Source organism: Hippoglossus hippoglossus, chromosome 12, assembly GCF_009819705.1.
Source record: "Hippoglossus hippoglossus isolate fHipHip1 chromosome 12, fHipHip1.pri, whole genome shotgun sequence".
NCBI lineage: Eukaryota > Metazoa > Chordata > Actinopteri > Pleuronectiformes > Pleuronectidae > Hippoglossus > Hippoglossus hippoglossus.
The window spans coordinates 18,423,492-18,445,657 of NC_047162.1; the positions used below are offsets into that span (position 1 = coordinate 18,423,492).

A 22,166-nucleotide genomic window follows, 5' to 3' on the forward strand; every position below is an offset into this window, starting at 1 on the left:
CCACTGGCATCCTGGTGGAGAAGCACTGTGTCTGGCGGGGCGGGCATGTTCTGCTATCTGTGTTTAAATCAGGATTATAGTCTGAGCACTACTGTAAGAGGAACCAGAGCCTCACTGGTTATGTCAGATGTTAAAAAACAAAAATCTAAATTCATACCAGCTTTTCTTCTCCTTCATTTCCAACCAGTTCAGGAACTATGTTTTTATTCAGTCTGAAAATATTGAATCTGTCAGTGAACTGGATTAAATCAAGTGATAATTCTGATTATTACAGAAAAACACCTTTAATTGTTCTTAAATCTTTGACATTTTGCCTAATTATCCCACATAAAGAAACTAAGAAACTATAAAATACAAAGATGATCACAATAGATTACAGCAGATTTTCTTGCAGAGTACATCTCATGTGGGAAAGTGTATAAAAAATGAAATTTCACAGCAGCTGTGCTACAAAAACTACTAAATAATAAGTTTTGGTTTTTGGTTGTTACTGTTTTTTCCCCAGATTCTTTCCCATATTTTAATCTGCTCTGCTTCACTTTATTGGAATAAATCTTGGCAGATGACGTTTTAATGATTTCATAGGGGACTTTGACTCTGAAACTGTCAATTTTTTGTTTGGCGGAAATGAAAGCTTTCACTTATTTTGTGTTCTATCTTCATTTACCCTGAATCAGTAACATCTGTACTGATGTGTACAAGTGTTACCTTCATACAAATACCAAGAATACTCATATAGACCCTGTGGTTGCAGAGATGTATACTGTTAATTTTAGTCATGCCATTTTCGAGCATAGGCCTGAGAAGACGTTAATATTTACAATAAAGACACCGACATATTTCCAGAGGTAAAGCAGATGTAGGCTGTGAAAATATAAAGAAATTAACTGATTAATCGAAGCAGATTTTCGACTTCAACACCCAGATGAACCTCTGTGCAGGCGGCAACAGGACTAATGGGCCCGAAAGCCGACAGGTCAGGTACACACACACACACACACACACACACACACACACACACACACACACACACACACACACACACACACACGCACACACACACACACACAGGACATGTTTTACAGATGGAGGCAGATGAACAAAACGAAACCAGTGAAACCAGACCAGAGGTTGGTAATGCATGACTGTAGCCGCCTGCCTGTCCAGAGCTGGATGTGATCACCATGACGACTGGTCAGCTGCACAGACTCTAAAGCGTCCTGGTCACAGCTGTAAAACCAGGCAACTGTGTTTTCTGTTTGTTTGTTTGCTCTTAACGCCATAAATGAAAAAGGGGTTTTCATTTGCCGTGACCACAAAGAGCACTGGGAAGTGTCTCAGCGATAAATATGAATCGAAATATTCCACTCACGGTTCTGCCAAGGCTCAAAAATGACTCATCGTCGGGATCGCCCAGCAAATCCTCCAGGTCGTTCGAGGACAGCAGGAGATTCTGCGAGGACACAGAGGGGGACAATTTCTGAATTAGACAAAAGTTCAGCTCTAATGAACGAGTTGTTAAAGGATCAAAAGCACACAAGTCTGTGCATTTTTGCTTTTCAATCCTCTGTTGATCTTTTATCATATACGACACTTTGTGCTGTCAAAGTCTTAACAGCAGGAGTCGGAGCGTCTGGGTTTATCCCTTCAAAAGCCTCCTGGCTTCACCTTAAACACCTCAGGGACATGTCGGAGCCTCGCAGTTTACACAAGTCGGTGGAAACATACCAAACTTTAATTTGTGCTTGGTTTTTCTTTTGTGTACATCTTTCCTCACCTCCAGGAAGTTGTTGGTGTGCGGGGAGCGGGGACGCTTGGGGGCCGTGGCGCTGCAGCGGGGCGGGTGGTGGCTGCAGTGCTGCTGGGCGGCGTCCGGGTCGTCCATCAGGAAGGTCAGCTGTCTGAGGTCACCCTGCAGAGACGGAGACGTCAGACACGCAAACATTAAAACCCCAAATTACAGAAACCATCTTTAGGAAAAATGCATTTGACGTGTACTCCTCAATTTGGTCCATGTCCCATCTGCTAACATGGAGGAGGCAGGGTTTATGACTTATACTGCAACCAGCCACCAGGGGGGGAAGTGAGGCGCTTTGGCTTCACTTCATGTCGTCCATCTTTATTTACCGTCTATAAATTAATGCGAAATTGTGGTGTAATGGTATAATTGCCTTCGTGCAGAAGAAATCAGGTGTTTATAACAATGTGAGTCTGAGTGTGTGTCTGTTTGCACGAGTGTGTGTGTGTGTGTGTGTGTGTGTGTGTGTGTGTGTGTGTGTTCTGTTCAAAGACAGATAAGCATCACGTTACTTTGTGAAACCACCACACACACAGATCGAAAATTAATTATGTCTCTAATATTAGAATGTCGATGTCTAATTATTCAAACGTGCTGGTGCAAATCACACAAATTAGAAAACTAATTTTAACGAGCTGTCTGATCTCACATCAAATCTCACAACAGGTGGAAAGTGGGAACAGGAACAAAAGCTCGTCTCTCATTTGATGAAAAGATCATATTTCACAGACGCTTCGTTTCTGCAGAACCGCAAAACCCTCGACACCTCCGCCAGATAAAAAATCCAATAATGCTCTATATCCTGAAAATAGATCAACACGTGTTACTTTATTCCATCTGCTTGATCTCGAGTTCTGAAGTCGATAATATACACGTTTAAAGGTTTAAACGTTAAACAAACCACTGAGCCAGTTGTGTGTCTCTTGTGAGAATGTGAGACATGAAGCATCATGTTCAAAACCTGATAAGAAACTTTGTGTGGATCAGAAAGTTGTGCAATAAACATAAAAGACCTTAAAGAAGAAGGTGAAAGGGAAACAGCTTGTAACCCTCAGAACATTTCTAAAAATACACAGTTTGACACTAATGGCTTTCAAAACAGTTTAGTTTCTGTCACGTGCACTGAAGGACGTCCAGAGGCAGGACTGTCACCACCTCTTGACTGTGGAAGACCTCCGTCCTCGGAGCTCCGTAAAAACATGTCCTCAGGGGACACGAGTCGATGGAGAATCCATTCTGTCTGGTGCTAAGGACAAATCCAGATGCCGCCTTCTAAAATTCTTCTCCTCACCCCCACGAGGAGAGAGTCACACTCTGGTCGTTCTGATCCTCGGACCATGTGAGTGATGGTTACTTCTGCCGAGGAGGTTATGTTTTCACCCCTGTCTGTTTGCGGGTCACTGTTACCTGTCACTTTGTTTAACATTGCAGGATAGAGTGTTTTTCTACATCTTGATGAAAAGAAATCAGGCGACTGATATTTATGAGCGTCTGTAATTTGGTGCAGATCCAAACAAAAATGCAGATCTGTATTCAAATGTGGTTTCATAAAACGACAGAATACCCATAATGCTTAGCAAGGTGCATTGTGGGTTGTCAAAATCAGGCTTTAATGGTAGTTTTCATGTCTTTTCTTCCTTTGAGATGAAAACTTAAAAACTGCATTAACACAAACAGAATCATGACGCCTGGACATTCTCTAAGACAGAACCTCAGTTAAGTTTCGTGAGTCTTCACCACACTGAAATAAATGAAAAGTAAAAAACTGCCTGACTTGAAAAACACATGCATAAATCTAAGAGTGTAATCAAAGAGTGTAAACATTTACTTCTGCTTAACATGGAGTTTGCATGTTTTCCTCCCGCAGCGCAAAGACACGCAGGTAAACAACAAAAGTGAAGTGAAATGACCTCATGTTGAAACGAGGACACCGAGGGGGGGGGGGGTGGAGATACTTAACTCATCCTCTGTCCAAACACTCATCAGTGTTCCCCCTGTAATTTGATGTGCCGCCGGTGCACTGGAGGTGATTGAAGTTGCGGTTAGAGCAGCTTACAGGGATTTCTACGCATACTTTATAAAAACAAACACATGGTATCTAAGCATTACAGGCTACGCGTCTTTGTGTCAGTGATGAAAGGGTGAACAGGGTGGGATCAGGCCACAGAAAGGGAATATCTACTTGTGTGTTCTCTCCTGTCAGTGTGTGTGTGTGTGTGTGTGTGTGTGTGTGAGTGTGTGCGAGCACGAACAGACATGTGTGTCCTTTTCGGAAGAAAATTCAATTGAACTGAACTTGAACACGTGTTTTTTTTATTCTGACACCGTTATTTTAAATATCATCTGGCTGATATAAAAGCATTCAGTCATAAAACATGTTTTATTACACATGCAATATAGTAGATCATTTTAAATCAAACGTGGGCCGTTCAGACAACCTGAAGTTCACTGTTTCTTCAGCCGAGGGTTTGACCTGAGGTTTGCGAAATAAAACTTAATGAATTCACTTTCTGGGCATCTTGTAAATGTTAGAATAAAAGGAAAAGAAAAGGGGACAGAGGTTGTGGTTGATGATTGCGTGTTTTTTCGTGTGATTTTGATCAGGAAAACAACAAACTAACATCACTAACATCACTTAATCCCTGAGTCCAAGTGTCAGCTGGACTCAGTGTTTTGATGGGTGACAGTGACCTTGACCTTTGACCTTCGACTACCACATTCTAATCAGTTCATCTGTGGGTCCAAGTGAAAGTTTGTACCAAATTTGAAAGGATTCCCAAGAGTTGTTTCTGAGATATTGCGTTCACAAGGCAGAAGATCATCCTTTTATTCAACTGAACATCTTTACCACATTTAAATAACTTCTAACAATGAGTTATTGAGATATTGTGTTGTGCCTCTGATCTCTGGCTTAGACAAACAAAACAAGTTGTATATAAAAACCACTTACTTCAAACGGGGTCTCAAATCCCTCGATGGTGCCCCCGACCATGAGCAGCCCGTCGGTGCTGATCCCCAGGCCGTGGTGCACCCAGTCCACGCTCTCCAGCAGGGAACAGTCCACGTACACCGCCAACCGCTTTGCCGACACACTGACGCCCACATGGTGCCACTTCCCGTCAGACAGACCGCCGACTGGGAACCTGACGGAGACACACAAGCCTCATTATGTAACCGCGTCTCTGGTTGTGTTTGTCTTGAGATGAACGTGGAACGAATTAATCCCGGAGATAAATTGGAAACCACGCTCGGGCGCTGTGACAGTTAAAAGATAATTAAAATGCAGATGTGTTTGATTCCCTCTTCACCCGTTGAAACCTCTCTCTACTAAACAGGGAGATTCAGGCTCTGGGTCAGAAAGCGTTTGGCCCGAGGAAGAAGAAACATCAGAAAACAGATGGAACTTCACATCTGTTAATGTGTTGAGGTTTTTAGGAATAAACACTGTTGATCGATCAATCTGGAGGAAGATGTTACGACACATGGACGACAGCAGTGGAACGGGAACAATGTTTAATCAATAATAAAAAGGCAAAAACGTTAAAAACATTAAAGGTCCATTAATGGAATTCTTTTTGTCCCTCGAGAACAAAACTGCTGACAAACACAAGCTTGTCTATTTCGTCACAACCTACCAACGACATTACCTACAATGCAACTTGACTGCTAACATTTCGTTGTAAATACTGGTGTGTTGCGCTAGTAGCAGCTACTGTAGCCTAAAGCCACTAGCCTCAACCAGAGATGAGGGATGTTTTTTTTACGAATTTCAGGTATTTTCATCTTGAACTTTCCTTTTATTTTAAAACTTGTTGTCTTCAGATCCAACCAACACCGACTCAAGTGACGTCGACCTGAGGTGACGTTGGTCGTGGCTCAGATTTGGTGCAAATGTGAGAACGTTTCCAAGACTTGGTAAAATAACTTTCCCTTATATATTAATCTGAGAAGTTCTAATGTCGAATGAGACCATTACGGTCTTCTAGAAGTAAAGCTGGAATTTGGACCTTTACGGAAAGGTGCCAATCAACACAAGTGATCGACAAGCTGCCTTACGAGATATTAAACATTAATACAGCAGCTAACAATGGTTTTCTATGATGGATTAATGACGTCCTGAGCAGAACTCTCATTGGATTTGGATAAATGGGCGGATCAGGTATGTTTTTCCCCACATTTTCAGCATGGTGCATTAGGGCGTTAGTCTTCACGGATGTAAACGCTCTCCAAGTGCCCTTCTAGTTCACTTGTGCGTCTTGTTTTGTGTAATACCACTTTCCCTTAGATTGTGTAGGAAATGTCTCTGGAGATGCGGCGGATGAAGCGTTTCCAGTCCAACGTCTAGTGGCAGTAAATGTCATAGAAACCTTTGAAATAATAATAACAAGCTTTAAAATAAAAATCGATGTGCCAGTAAACACGCGCTACACGCTACGGTATCTGTGTGTGTGTGTCTATCTTTTGGCTCAGTTCCGTGTCGGCTGTCTCACGGTGATGTATTACTTCGAGCTCTGTGGCTCTCGAGGAGGGAAAAAAGCTGCCAAGAGACGCTTAATAAATCATTCCCCCCGAAGAGACAGCCAAACGCAATCCACAGTCAGACAAATACACACATGTTGCAAACAAATACACTTCCACAGAACCTGCCTTCATCTTCGCAGACACATTTACACAAACCTCGGCCAAGAAGCAGGAACGGGCATGAGTCATCCTCAATTACCTGAGATGGATGTTGTAATCACATTCTGACATCTGGATTTTTTGGGGGATAATGGGTAATGCATAAAAGTTGACATGAATGAAAGGTTCTCAAATGCACGCTATGCACACAGCATTCACTCAATTTGTATTAATTTGGGGCTGTAGAGTAAAAATAAAAAACGTAAGATAAAGAAGTGGGCTCACTCGTAGTGCCGTTGCTGTGATCCTGTGAAGATGACGGCGGAGGCGCTGATCCGTAGTTGCAGCATCACGTGGCTGTCGGGGCTGAGCATGGTGAAGACGCTGCGTTCTTCCGTCTGAGGACTCCGCATCTGCACCAGCAAACTGAACTCATCTGCAAACCTACGCAACAAACACAACTATTAGCTATTTAAAAACAACATATTTGACCTTTAAACACAACATTAGCGAGTATCAAAGAGGCGGAGAGGCAACTGTACCTGTCAGGGAAGAGCTGTCGTAGAGGAAGGGCCAAGGTGGAGTACTGTCCCACCTGCAGCACCGGACACCTACTGTCCTCCACAGTCATTGAGGCGTTGCTGCTGTTCGACACGTGAAGCGAAAGCTCCTGCAGAATGTTCACCTCGTCTGTAGAGCGACAGGAAACAACGTACATCGATAAATATAAACGCACCAAACTCCCTCCATCAATTTATAGTATAGTTATCTATGGGGAACAAGTGTTGAAGCCCTAATTGTTTTGTTTTTGGCATAATAGCACTTGATATTTAGGCCAAACTACAATAACTGACGTGTCTATTTCCCCTCCTCTCCCCTTAAGGGCTATGATATAATTTACCGAAGGGAAATATCTCGTTTTGTTTGTTTCGGTATGAAAATGCACACATCCAGGTCCAGAGTGACATCTTTTCCATTCATTACTGGTCTGCCCAACCCCCTCCAACATGTTTGGGATGATTAAGAACATCGACTGGGAATGAGACCCGATCATCTCACATCAGCGGCTCACTAATGCTCCTGTGTCGGAAAAATCTCGCTGCAAAATCCCCCTAAACAACGAGTGGAGGCGCTCACAGCTGCAGATCAATGCCCCCGTTTTTTTTGGAATGAGATGTTCAACAATCACTTAAGCGTCTCGTGTTTGCAGAGTCCACATACTTTTGGCCGTTTAGCAAACGTTCTGCTCTGTTTTTAGATGAGGGGACCCAGGCGGCAGACATCTGCAGCAGCCAAACCAGATTCATTCATCTGTTGGCACTTAGGAAAAGCCTGCGAACAGACCACTCACTTATGGCATCACTAAGCAGCGGAAAACCACATACAGGGTATTTGTCGTTGAGAAGCTGCAGAGGGCTGCAACGAATTCCACCCGATTTTAGTTTCTTTTATGTTTTTATGTTTTTTTGGTGTCCTACAGTGCAGGTGATTGTTTTTTACTCCTCACCCACTGATTTATTTCCCATCATGTGACGTCAGCTTGTCGCCTATTATCCTGCATGTGAGCAGGTAAAGTTCCATTGGTCCTGTGGTGCCCACGGCGGGGGGGGGGGGGGGGGGGGGGGGTTGTTGATTACCCCCTGTACTTAAACAGCTCCTCCTGAGGACTATGAACACATGTCTACATCATATTTGGAGAGAGTGAGTCACCTCTCAAAGACTGGTATTGTTGTACGCTAATCACACTCTCTAACATGGGAACGGGTTGAGATCACTCCCAGTTTAAATGGCGATCTGGATGTGTGAGAGGTGGTGCAGACGCTGCCCGGGCTAAATGAGAGGGTGCACTCGCAAATACATCCTTTTAACTAAAGAACATAAAGTGTCCTGCAATCCTAGCGAGGTACGTAACGATTACAAGAGCAGCAACCCGATGTGGCTCTTTGGGATTTAACCACTAGCTCGGAAGATTCAGGATTGCTCGAGCAGATTCAAACCAATACTCGACTCTCCCTTAAAGATCTTTTATGAATACTTCCACGTCTTTCAGCCCCTCGGCTGTGTACGATCGCTGGTCACACTCTGCTGCCCCACAGGAATGGCGTAACTGGTGTCGCACTAAAAATTCCAACATGCCAGCCTTCCAGGAATCCTCAAAGATATATGGTCGAGAACCACTCAGAGTGAAGGAAAGGGATTTGAGTGATGGTCTGAACTGCACTTTTAACCTCCAGGTAACAGCCACGAGGGACATGAGGTCAAATAGTTGACTAATCGGTAAACAACACATCAATTTTCAGATTTGAAAAAGGGGGCTGAGGAGGAGCAGACATGTTTTTAACTCCATGTCAAGGCCCAAGACAAATATGTATAATCCAATTTGGGACTTTAACCGCTCAATTAGCAGAGACATGCAGAATGAGGTCAACTAACACCAACCAGGTCAGTTCAGGAATAACAGGATTAAATGGCATGAGATATTAATAAAATATTCATAATCATAAACAAAAACAAGATACAACAATACTGCACATTGGATATGCTGTTGTCCAAGTACAGTAAATAGACAGAGCCGACAAACAGGTAAGACATGTATCCATGCTTCTGTATCTGCATCGTCTGCCTGAGACAGTTTGTTAACTCGTAACAACGAGAAATACTTAGCATGTTAAAGTTGTTAAATGTCGCCTGTGGCTGTAGAGGGAGATTTCCAAAGTTTGTCCTCAGGGTAATGTTGGATTTGGCTTGAGGCCGGAGATACAAAGTTTAGGTTTAGAGTTTGAAAGATGTGAGATTATACCAATTGGTTCAGTTGCAATATAGGAAGAGTAGGATGTATATTTCTTTCAAGTTTTATTCATGCGACAGACTAACAGTCAGAATATTTTGTCCTCTGCTGCAACAACTCTGCCTTTCAAATGCAGGAATATACATGATCACATTATTAATATTATATACTGTACATGTATATATTTGGCTTTAACAATAGTGCAAAGGTTGAGGAACTTTCACCCTTAATGACTCTATTGTGATTTTCCTTTTTTTCCACATGTAAAAAGTGAAAGAAACGATTCCTTTTTTGCAACACCACTAACGAGAGCACGGGTTTACATCCACTTCATCAATCTCCATTAATGTATGATTATGATGATTATGATTATCATACGTCCATTCTTGCATTTTTTTACTAGAACAGCTCGTGTTTTTTTTTTGCCGTCATTGTTTTTTCCCATAATTACATAAACTTCAAACAAGTTACAAATTGCAATGAACCATAACAACGTCATTAACATCAATCACACGATCCTCAAACTCCACTGTCACGTTGAGGAGTGTGTGGGTTTGCTGATGCTACAATATCTTCAATGAGCAGTAATTTTCAGTCCCTGGAACCAGAGCCTGTTCTCACACACGCTTACTGATCTAATGCTCCGATGGGCTTTAATAAGCCCCACTTGTGCGGGAGGACTCATGAAAGAACATTTCATGTACCAGCGAAGTGCCCTCCAGGAGAAAAACCTCGGAACATACTCATGTGCTTCCCCCCCCCCAACACTATAATCAAAAGATCAAGCCATTAAGATGAGGAGAGGGTAAGGAACGAGGGAGGGGGGTGCCAGTCATGCCTGTTCTGTTTCCTGCAAAAGTAAAACAGATGTTCGGGTCCTGCATGAGGAGAAATGTGTGAACAGTAAAGACTCGCAGGGTTAGCTGGGTCATTGGGTAATTTGTCTTATTTACTCAGTCACACCAACTCGCAATTATGTTGGAGTCTGTAAAAAAAAGAAGTTCTTCTACATAAAAGTAGAAGTAAACAGAGTGAATTTAAATTCTATATCAGCTGAACTAGTAACAAGTCGTGTGTTCAGATTATTCATCAGCTGCTTTCAAGGAAAAGCTCACGAGTTAACAGAACAGAGCTTGTGACACAACCTGTAATAAAACTAAAAGCTCTGCAAAGGCCTCAGGCTGAGTCTTGATTGTGTTGAACTGAATTTGAGCCAAAACCAAAGTCAAAACCAGGTGGGAGCAGTAAAACGTACCTTCTTCAACTGTAAAAGTATAATACTTAAGTTATCACAATTCATCCCCCACTTATCCACTGTGGGAGGGTCATGCATGCACTGGATGAAATAAAAGGCAAACCTCAGCAGGTTTCTAGATATATCACAATCCACCACAAAGAGCCAGGGCTCAGATCCAAGTAATGGTACCTGTACACTTGCTTGTGCATTAAAACAAACACAATTCCTGTTCATGTCCTTGCTGCAACTCCTCCTGGTGGCTCAGGTCAGTTTCTGGACCTGGCAGTGGAAGCATGTGTTACATCCTCCTCGTGAAGTTTCGGCAAATAAAAAAACGAAAAATGTTGTTAACACCACACAGAACGAATCCCTGGAGGGTTTGTTGGACGGTTGACCAGCACCTCTCTATGACATCTGGGCTCAGATATCCAGTCTGCAGGTGTGGGCCCTCAGAACCATAGACACTGTTGCCTTTGTTTGGAGCCTGTGTTTGTTTTTTAGTAACGAGAAGCGCTGCAGTACACAACAAGAACAGGACGCTCCGAAAAACTGCAAGAAAAACTGGAAGTCGTGGTCAACAGACAAGAAGGTTGCCACCATCTTGTCTATTGACGTCATTTCATACTTTCTTCCCTCTTCTTTCTCTACATTAGACACAATGCAACTGGACCGCCAACAGTTCCGTTGGAAATCCTGGTGCGTTATGCTAACAGTGGCTAATGTAGCCTTGAGTCACTAAGAGATGAGGAGTGGTCACACTTTTTTTTTTAACTCCACACCCTCAATTTGTCTTATTTTGACAACTTGTAGTCCTCAGATCCAACCATATAATGAGAGTAAAGATGGACGACATCTCTACTTCCTCTCGTTGAACAAAGATCAAGCTAAAATACGATACTAGTCTTGTGATCTTGGGCTTTTGTGATGTCGAGGCATCGAGGTCTCAGCCGTCAATCATGACCATTAACCACCTTTATAGCATCAGAGAACTAATTAAAACCACCAGAACTACCTAAGGGGACAGAAACCAACTTTAAGAACATAAAGTTTGACTTTTTTTGGTTTGTTCGTCCCATCCTCTACCATGAAAACGTATTTCACTTTAAATGAAAACCCGGGTTTCCACGAAACACCCGAGCCATCTCTTTTAGAACATCGCTTTGAAAAGAATAAAGTCCCCATATGTCACGTTGGAAACTGTTTCTAGTCTCACACAGAAAAAAAAAAGATAAATAGAACGAGATCCAGAATAAGTCATAAACTCCTGGAGATAAGCATGAACAGAGTCGGCTGCAGCGGAGAAAAAACTGCTGCACATCACAAACACAGACTGCAGCTGTGTGTGATCTCCGCTAAACGCCCGCAGTCATTGGAAAGCATCTCGTCTTTCTTGTTAGCGTGCCATGTTCTGATCCGTTCCATAAATCTCTCCTCCGTCGGCCTCTGATGAGGGAAAGTGATAATCTGTGCAATAAATGGAGGCTTTCATGATGAGCCACCATTGTCATACAAGAAAATAATAAATCCTCCCAAGAGTCGCACAGACAAATCGTAATAAGGCCCCCAGTAATTCTGCATTTACTCCACGTCAATAGCTACTGCAACTACTATTTGCCAGAAGAGCTTTGATTTACTGGTGGCGAGTGCTGACAATCGACGTCTGATAGCGACTGAATGTCTGTTTCGGATGACAATGAGTTAACAGACAATTGTCCACAAATGTAAATGTTTGTCGTTTAAACTCAACACACATTTTACAATCTGGGAAAGATGCTCTTTGGCAGCAGGATCACAAGTAACTCATCTCTTGAGCCTTTTGAAACTGGCTCTGTGTGTGTGAGACTCACACATGTGGTTCTCGTGCATCCTGCACTGTGATGTTACACAAACTCCACATGTCGGAGAGACGCTGACCCGAAGGCGGTTGGTTCTACCGGCTCAGAGCGAGACAGTTTGATTGGAAGGCATCGACAAGTTTGCATTTTAAGTTTCCCACACGTTCACAGTGAAAGCAAAGGACAACTCACTAGATGTAGAAACGAGATGTGATTCTTGTTGGATCTTGTTCTTCCTTTAGAGATCCTCCACAGTGAGTAAAGACTTTATTTGTACCTGAGTGAGGAAGTTAACGCATGCAGCCTCCACTGATTGGGTTTCTTGCTAGAACAGGCTTCTCTGTCTGAATATAATCTTTCTTTGCTATACCTGTGTGTTTCTGAGCCTAACTCCTGCCAAGACGTAGACGAAGATTGATTTGTCAGATAATTGTGTCACAGAAAAGCTATTTCCATCACCAACTGGAAAAAATAACAAAAACATTGAAAACGGTAGAATGTCACGTAGAGCGCGCTCGTCCGCCAACGCCCACCAATCCAGTTAGATTCAATCAAGCTGCAGCAAGTTTCATACACAATTAGTTTCCTAAATGTGTCAGACTTTATTCATCAACATCCATTAATTACTTTCTGGGGAAAAATGGAAAAAATGTTGAAAAATGTTCCATCTCACAAGGAAGTGATAAAAACGATCCGCGCCAAAACACATTTATCAGGATTTGTTGGTTTTCTTTGTCTTTTTTTTGTAGTTAAAGTTCATATTTTAGGGTTTTGAAAAAGCAATAAGAAGACGTCACTATAGGCTTTTTGAAGTTTTGATCTGCATAAGGGATTTTACTGAAATTAATTCTGTAATCATAATAATTTCAGCCCGATCATCCTGCCTGGTTCCCATAACACCCTCTTCTCTGTGTTGTGTTTTCTTCTATTAGTTCCTCGTGTCAGTGCTGATTGTCGATCGCTGAGAAAACATCAAGCCAACTGACAAAATGCCCAATGATCTGCTTTTCACTGACACGTCTAGCAAATGATTTCCTCCTCAAACCTGATGGATGCTTTCGCTAGTTTGTTGTTTCTTCCTCAGTCAAACAAAGGAAACATTCCCATCATTGCTCTGTCAGTGAATTCATAAATATGAGAACTATGATAAATGACGACATGACTTACACACACATGATTTAGCTGAAACACAACCCGACTGTGTTACAGTTGTGATAATGCATCTGAATACACCAGCGTTTAATAAGATCCACCTTAAATCCTCACGCACTGCGGCGCTGTCAGCTGCTCAGGTGCAGCGTCTAAAACAGCTGTATATCAGAAACCCAAATGCACACATGTGGCGAACTAAACAAGATCAATGTCCATTATCCAAGATCAACAACCAACAGTTGTGTGTCTGGCACAGTGTGGCTGCACAGTTGTTTGCGTTTGGACGAGGTCCACTGTGAATGGTTGTACTCACACAAACTGTACAGCTGCTGTTTGCACACAGCATCCATCCGACCATTCCTCTGTAACCACAGCGTCTGAATCATTCATAGACTGCACCCACCTCATTAAATAAAAGGGTGCTGGCACAATGCTGTCCCTACATTTTTGATAAAAAACAACAAAAAAAACAGCAATGAAAAATGATTTGTGGAAACTATAAACAGATGGAACAAGTTGTAGACGAGGAGAATAAACAAAATCTTTCAGCGTGTGCTGGATTTCCCCCCCAAGTGAACGAAAACCTCAAACATTTAAATTGTCTTGTTGCAGAAGGACAAAGCTGCAGCGTGAAAACAAACACCAGCACGAAGATCAGGATTTTATTTGGAAGGTGACGTTCTAGTCTTCATTCATAACTCTCAACTACATCTCTATTAACGGCGTTAACTTCTTATCTCTCGGAAATCAGTGGAGCAGGTGAAGAGCTTAAAGGAGACGTACGAGGCTTTTTCAGTTTTTCTTTCATCTCGTGTGTTTTAAGTCCTGAAGCTCCTCAAAGGTCTTGTCAGTAGTTCAGCCGATACTTTCAGGGTATAATGGACACCTAGTCTAGAACATTAGAGCATGTACAAGTTTAAGGACCTGATGTCAGTCCCACCATGAGCCAATAATGGAGAAGAGCATGAGGCCTATTTTTGTAATTCTCTGGAGTTTTGGTAATTACCTTGGCTGACGCCTGAAGTCAGAGACGACTACGCCTGCAGTTTCAGTCACTGCCTTAAATAAAGAGGTTGAAACTAAAAATACATGGGCAGACATTGTATTTCACCTTGTTTTGTTTCCATGTGTTCATGACTTTCTGTCTTTAGTTACGTTGTAATTCAAAGCTACAACGAGAAGGAGCCGCCTTAGTCTACTTGTCCTGCAGCTACACATGTAGCATGATGGCACCACAACATCAGAGCTGTGCACTTATATAAAAACAGATGCACTTTCAAAACCTCACTAAAGCTCATAAAAGAAAAATCCTCTGTTTGGGATTTTTCCACAGACTGATCCTCACACCTGGCCCAGGACCAGTGAGGGTCACTGGTACGGGACACAAACACTGAACGCTCTCAGACTTCTCCTCCGGCCCGTCGACTTCGTGAGCTGAAACACAGACGGGCACGTTTCTACTGTTTTTACTTGGCACGGCGTTCACTGGGTCCAACCCCAGGGGAGACTGAGAGACCAGAGCTCCCAGTAAATCATGCCAACTCATTTACAGCAGCAGCAAAGACAGATATTGATTTTTAACATTGCATGAACCTTCCTTGTGAAAACCAACAATGTAGAAGATGAGAGATTTGCAGCATCTGTCAGAAACGTCAGAAAATGTCCTGTTTCTTCGGTTTAAAGGAATTTGAGTTGCAGGTGAGTGAGTTGAGTGAGTTACCAGCTGTGACACGTCGTTTACTCCTTCAACTAAACCTAGAACGGCACAAACAGTCTCCTTAAATTCAATCAAGCTGCACCACACTGAACACATTCATTGATATCAGGTCCATAAATATATATTTTCTCTGGGAAATTGGGGAAAATGTAAAAGAAAACGTCTATTTTGCCGTGTTAAAGAAGAGTAGTTTTCACGTTATCCTGCAGACAAACAAACCAACTAGAAAGTCACTCAGTTGTGTGCACATCTCCACCAAGGATCCCCTTATGAAACCATATTTAAATCTGATCCATCCTTCCACCAAGTTTTGTGGGAAATCCGTTGGGTAATTTTTCCTGCTGACAAACAGGGGTGGAAGCAGAACCTCCTCAGTGGAGGAACTTAACATTGTGAATACCGTTCTAAACCCTCCTGCCAACATGAGTTGCTGTAGTTAAATTATTCATCCGATGAATACACGACTCTGAATGAATCATAACGTTGCTGCGGAGCTACAGACCACCCATGTGGAGTATAGAGGTAATAAAATCTCACATTAATAAGTGCTCTGACTCATTCTGAAGCACTTTTCCTTCGTCCCTGTAGAACCTGTGAGTAATGGTGGCTGGTAACCGTGGTTATAACCACAGGGACATGATAAGACATCCCCCCCCCCCTCCACTCCACATCTGCCCACTGCTGCCTCCCGGTCTGGACGACCTCCAGCGGCTGTAATCAGGGGAACCGGAGCTGGCAGCCACGCCGTCCTGTGGTGGGATTACATTACTCTAACGAGCTGGGGACAGACCAACAGATAGCTCAATTACCGAGCTGGTACAATTACTGGCCTCTGCTCCGCCTCAGTCCAAACAGGCAGAAGATTAAAGACTTCCACCTGCACTGGTGGAAAACCAGGACGGAATCGCCCTGCGCCAGATAAGTAGGAAATGAGAGATGGAAAGTTGGAGCGAACACAGGAAACGTACGAATCTCTTATGCTCCTAAACATCTCAATCAGTCATCAACGGATCTGTGAGTGATGAGCACGGCCGCTGCCACACCGAGCTTCGACCCGGCAGCACATTGGGAAACGCTCACAGATGCGGCACCTTAATGGAAAAACCTCGTGTCGCATGCTGGGATACTATTTCAAGACGTGCCCCTCGCTGAGGAAACGGTGAGCTTAGAGTGAAATCTGTGTTTTGTGCGAGGACAGGCTTGTTAACTGGGCTTACGGCCCAATGGAGGACACAGGGGGAGTTAAGTGGACTCAATGGCTATAACAGCCATACTGTAAACCTGAATGTAACAAGGCCCGGGAAATGACACAGTACAGTAGAGTCAGGTCCTTGTCGTGAAAAACCCTAAAACGTTTCCTTGTCTGGGAAAGCAGGAAATACGTGCCCTCGGGAGAGCAGAGCCCCAGCACCACCGGGGGTGTGGTTAGGAGGACTGATGCTGGACAGGGGACAAGGGACAGTTGGAGACACCGGAGGTTTCCACACACAGATTGAAACCAGGGTTTCCGCAGCATCATTATTCCTACATTTACTTTCCTCTATAAGAAAAACCTCTCGATCTTTGTCCCTCTTCGAACGCAGCACCTCTTCACTTCCTCCTCGAAATCCAGAGCGACTAATCGCTCCGTCCTGGAGGGTCGAGACGCAGACATAAAAACTTCCTGAGCTGTTTTTCTGCTGTTGTAATCCCTTCAAAGCCTAAGAACCCTGGAGCCAGTGATTGGCACGGTGAATTACACATTATGGTGGCATACGCTAGTGGAGAGAGTCCCTGTGTGGAGCTCAATGCTCAAAGTTGCATTATATCTGTAGGTTCCTGTGTTAAACGCAACCGCAATTACCGTCTTGTGGTCGCGCGCCTCCGGCAAATATTCCAGTTGCAGAAAATAAAGTCACGGTGCACAGTCTGGTGAAGAGCGTCATCAGAAAAGTGTTTTTACAGAACGTTATGATGTCACAGGGAAGTCGACCTTTGACCTTAGGGATGTAAATGGTCATAATTTCATAATTTTGGACGTTTGTGTAACAATTCGTAGATATAATATAATAATTCATGTTTTCTTTGTTCACACTGTCATTGGCTGAGTTCAGCTTCTCAGAGCCAAACATATGAAACTCCACATGCATCGAACTGGGTGGAGACAACATGGGCGAACTAAATGAATCCAAGTTTTTAAACCTTACGTAGTTTCGAGCATTAGATGATTAAGGTTTTAGTGCGATTTTATTTACACATAAAACAACAAAACCTAGATTTTGCTGATGAAACCATAAACAGCTCATTAAAGACACAGGAAACCATCACAAACACAAAACCACCAAAATGAGAATAATAAACATGGCTTTTTCTTGCCCAGAACCAGTGAACCAACGGGATGAATAATATTTAAGTATGAGCCATATGGTGCGAGTAATCCAAATATGTTCAGTGAACATCTGAATGCCATTTTGAAGATGGATCCAAGGTGGAAAACGGAGCGTGCTTACGGACTCGCTAAAGCTTTCAACACGTCGAAGCTTCCCCGAGACGCTGCTGTAGTTTCCTTCGGGGAGAGGAAACGCAGAAGAGCACCAGTCAACACTCGTCCTGCTCCTCTACCTGCCTGTAAATTCATCAGACGACAGGAAGTGGATGAAGTGAGGAACATGTCCGCAGGTCAAATTCCTTGTGGTTTCTTGCAGAAGTGAAAAAACACTAATAACACGGTTGCATCCCTGAAGAGCTTTGGAAGTACTTGTGCACATCAAAACATAATTCTGCTGTTTTTGGAGTTTACACCACAGAGAAATACAGAAATCTGATCCCTGCACAGGTGGAATCTATTCCAGCCGAGTTCAATGAGCCTATTTTTCTCCTTTCTTTAATGTGACGGGCTCCGAACCTGAGACGCTGAACAGCCGAATGAGACTCGGAGCTCGGAGCGAGACATTAGCTTATTGTGTTCGGGGGAATGACATCAGGGCAGAGAGAGAGAGAGAGAGAGAGAGAGAGAGGTGAGGCAGGGTGGGGAATTCAGGTCATCAATCAAAAGTTCCTTCCACTGTTCGACACACAACCCCCCCCCCTAAGCTCGGAGACCCTCAGGTCACGTTCGTGTGACTACACAGACATTCAGTACATTTCTGATTTCATGTAAAAGCCTGATTTTCAGCAGCATGAAAACTACGTGTGTTTTCCTGAAGCTGAGTTTCATCTTTGTCGTTTTGTTACGTGTCCTTAACGTCAGGTCTTGCGGTGATTGAATATCTTTCCATGCAAACTATGTAGTATCAGGTGTAAACAGTAAAACGCTGACTTGATGATTTATTGGTTAAGACTTGTCCAGATTTCATCAAAGATAAATCAGAATTGGTTGAAAAGGAAAAAATGTGGACGTCCAAATAACGTAGAAAACATTTAAATGACAATTTTTTAACCATTGGGAGTTGTAGAGTATTTTTGTTGTTTACTTAAATACTGTCACTAGCTTCACAAAACATAAATAATATAAATAATTGATAGTAAAAAAGTTTTTTACAGTTACATGACAGGAACTAATCCATCGACCCAGAAGTCGTTACCATTTAAATCACAGTGTTGGACAAGTGGAAAATGTGACTTATAAGTCCGTTGGGACTATTTATTAAAAACCATAAATTTGAACCTCATTGTGCTTCTGGGAGAGAAACTCACATTAATGTCACAATATCCCAAATTTATGGAAATCCATCCAATAGTTGTGAAACTACAAATCAAGAGTGTTTTCTTGTTCCAGTTTCTCAAATTGGAAAAGTGTTTCCGTTCTTTATCTTGACAGAAGAAATTTGTATTAAAACGAGAAGCAGGGAAAAAGCAGCTGTTTGGAGACGTCACTCACTTTGATCCGCCAATCAAAAACAACCACATCAGTAAGGAATTACATATTTGCAACTCTGGATAAAAAATAAACAAATGAATCAGTGCATTAACCAAGTATGACAACTCCAATTATTCAAACTTCATGTTAAAGTCTTTGTAGAATCAGAGATTTCCACAAACAAGCTGCATGTTTTCACAGATGTGCCTCCGACAGATGTTTTGCGCGAGAGACGTTTCATTTCCTCACCGAGCGGACACATTGGCACGATGCACACTCGGCTCCTCAGGCGGGAGGAGACAGCCCCCGGACCCGTGAACCATCTTCAGAGGACGAGAAGCAGATGAGAGGGAGACAAACTCCCGAGTCCATCTGGAGAAGTGGACTTCACAGTCACATGAACAGCACCTGACCTGAGACCCACGAGCAACACGATACGCTCTCTAACCACGTCCAGCCAGGTATTCAGTGAGATTCATTTAAACGCTGCATCTTCAGAACCACAGCAAAGTGGGAGCATGAGGTAATCGCTTGTGATTATTAGCACCGTCTCCATTATCGTGTCTTTCTCGCCATGTTCTTTCCGCCTTTTAGCAGATCCAAGAACCACACGGCCAGATGAGGAATGTGACAGCTGCGAGCAGATGGGCGAGGAAAGCCTTTGTGCTACATGTGTCTTACACACCAGTTAGAAAAATAAAGCCACGGCGGGCGGGCGGGCGGGTGGGTGGTGGGGTGGGGGGGGAGCCGGTCGGCCTGTGAGTGAGGATTTAACGGGAGATGAGGAAAACAGAGAAGGGGACTTTTCGGTGAGTCAGGTATAACAAGCCTGTGGGAACGTTGACGGACCAACGCATCTCAACTGGAGTGGAAATGCAAAGAGGGAAACAGGGTATGTGTTGGACACTGGACAAAACCACCAGGTCCCAGCACCAACTGGGACATCTCCTCCAACCCAGAGGCCACGATTCCCACAGAAAACGTTCATAAACAGCGTTACATTTCTGTGGAAGCCGCCCGACGCAGGCCCCCTGAACGTGAACATGTTTTCAGACTGACAAATTAAAAGGGATCCAGGCCTGTAAACACCACACGTCTACTGCGTCCGTCTGCATGTGGCAGACACTTCACATTTCACTTAAACACTGTGCGGAATCGACCTGCGCAGCATCAAACACCCGTAATGCTGTTTGTCAGGTGAAAGCGTCCAGTATCGCCAACGTGTCGGCCTCCCGTGCAATAAGAGTCGCTGTTAAGTGTTACAGCTTCTTGAAAACAGAGAAGTGTGTTTTACAGAGTTTTTCCAATCGGCCTAAAGGTGGCGGCGCTTTCTCACGGTGAGACTGACGGTTTCCAGCCACGCTCGCCACGCTCGCCACGCGGCTCTGGGGACGTCGATGTCCAGACTCAAATATCTGCGCTGCCTCGTGTGGAATCCCTGTAGCCACACGAGGCTGTTTGCAGACCAGGGTTATGTCAGAAATGCAATACAGGCCAATATATGAGACTTTTTCACTTGGCACGTTTCTGGAAACCACTTCCCTTCACTTAGAGCAGATTGCAGTATATTAAGGCCTCAATTGCGGCGAGAGGTCGGCAGGTTAAACCGCCAGAAATGTGAGAAAATTATGGAAGGTTTTGTGAGAAAACAAAAGGAAAACCAGGGAAAACAGAGGAAGTAAAAGCAGCTTGTGTTCCGCTCGGGTTGATGTGAGACGAAGGGTGAAAATGGAGAATGGAGAGAGATAAATGGCTGAGGGGGGGGGAGATAACGGACGGATGAGGTTTGTCCTCAGAGATGCTCTGGTTCAAAACGCTCGCTGATTAATTCCCGACTCTTATTAAAGGACAACTAACTATTTAATGGATACGTGAAACTGCCAAGAGACAAACCGAAGCCACAAATGAATAGAAAGGATTTTGGCAAAGCTAAAGAAAGAATCAACAGATGCAGATGAGTGGGTTTTTTTTGGCATCTGCAGGAATTATGTACGCTCCCCTCAGGATTTTGGGCGATTTACATGCACCAGATTTGTCTTTTATGCTCCTTATTGGCCTTTGAATTGATTTCCTGTGCTGTATAAATACACTTTACTTACATAAACTCAAGGGGCTTAAAATAGTGGACAATTATAATAAGAAGGTTTGGAGAAATTGGCCAAATCTGCAGCTCTGACCTCTGCTTCGTGTTACAGCCTTGGATGAGGACACAAACATTGTGTTCTGTAACCGTGCGTCTGGGTCCACTTCGATATGGATTCGGTTTTTTACTATGAGGAACTTGTGTTTGCTGCCAATGTAAGGCCAAACAAGAGGAGAGGAAAATGTGAACGTACTTAAATGCACTTCAGAGCTTTTGCCATAATCTCAACATGGTCGAGTGAAAGGACTCGTCGAGCTGCCGAGGCAGAGGAACACAAATGATCTCATGCACGTGATGAAGCTGGTTGTGCAGACGGACAACTTCCACGCTCGCCACAGCCCTGAAACATCGCCAGCTCCAGGAACTGGATGTCAGACAGACGGTGGAGACCTGGTCATGCACGGTGAAGTGTGATGCAGCAGCTGAGGTGTGTTTCAGATCTGCATTTAGCTGGAAGCATCACTGGGCCTGGGTTTTAATTTAAAATGTGGTTAACGTGGACATTTCCACTTAAAAATAAGAAAGATAACAGAAAATCAAGAACTGTTTTGATAATCAATAAATTGTCAAATTAGAAGTTATGAGCCCAACACTCTTAAAGACACGCAGATCACGTCCCTGTCTTGTTGAGGTCCTCGTTAAGGTCTAGGTCACAGTTGACGAGGAAAGAAAACACCACTGTCACATTGACCAAGTCATTAAAATTGCTTGTAAAGAAAAACTCTTGCAAAAGTTTTTTACAAGACTCGTTCAAAGGTCGTGTGCTGAATGAGTCCTGACCCCGAGCGTCGGCTTCAGTCGAGCTGGTGACTCCGCGGGTCTCCAGTAAAATAAAAGCCTGGCTGAAAGGTCACACCAATAAAGGTGAGAGGACGAGGAGGGAGCTGTCGTAAAGTGTTCACTGGACAAGTTAATCTGAGGTTAATCTGAGGTTAATCTGTCCATTTATTGATGCGTACAGACAAATAAATTAGCAAAAACAGGGTTCACTGACTAGTCTGAGACCTTTGACCATTTACAAGTAAAGTACATTTGCAA

At 43.4% G+C, this 22,166-nt stretch overlaps 1 protein-coding gene across 1 annotated transcript in view; it reads right to left on the reverse strand.

Annotated features, from left to right (window-relative positions):
* si:ch211-196i2.1 (collagen alpha-1(I) chain) overlaps positions 1-22,166 on the reverse strand; it is a 71,465-nt gene that overhangs the window by 40,696 nt on the left and 8,603 nt on the right. Inside the window, exons 2-6 of the mRNA XM_034603246.1 lie at positions 6,961-7,108; positions 6,704-6,862; positions 4,749-4,941; positions 1,778-1,912; positions 1,373-1,453 (exon numbers count right to left, since the gene is read on the reverse strand). Coding sequence (XP_034459137.1) covers positions 1,373-1,453; positions 1,778-1,912; positions 4,749-4,941; positions 6,704-6,862; positions 6,961-7,108 — 716 coding nt within the window. The remainder of the gene's footprint in view (positions 1-1,372; positions 1,454-1,777; positions 1,913-4,748; positions 4,942-6,703; positions 6,863-6,960; positions 7,109-22,166) is intronic.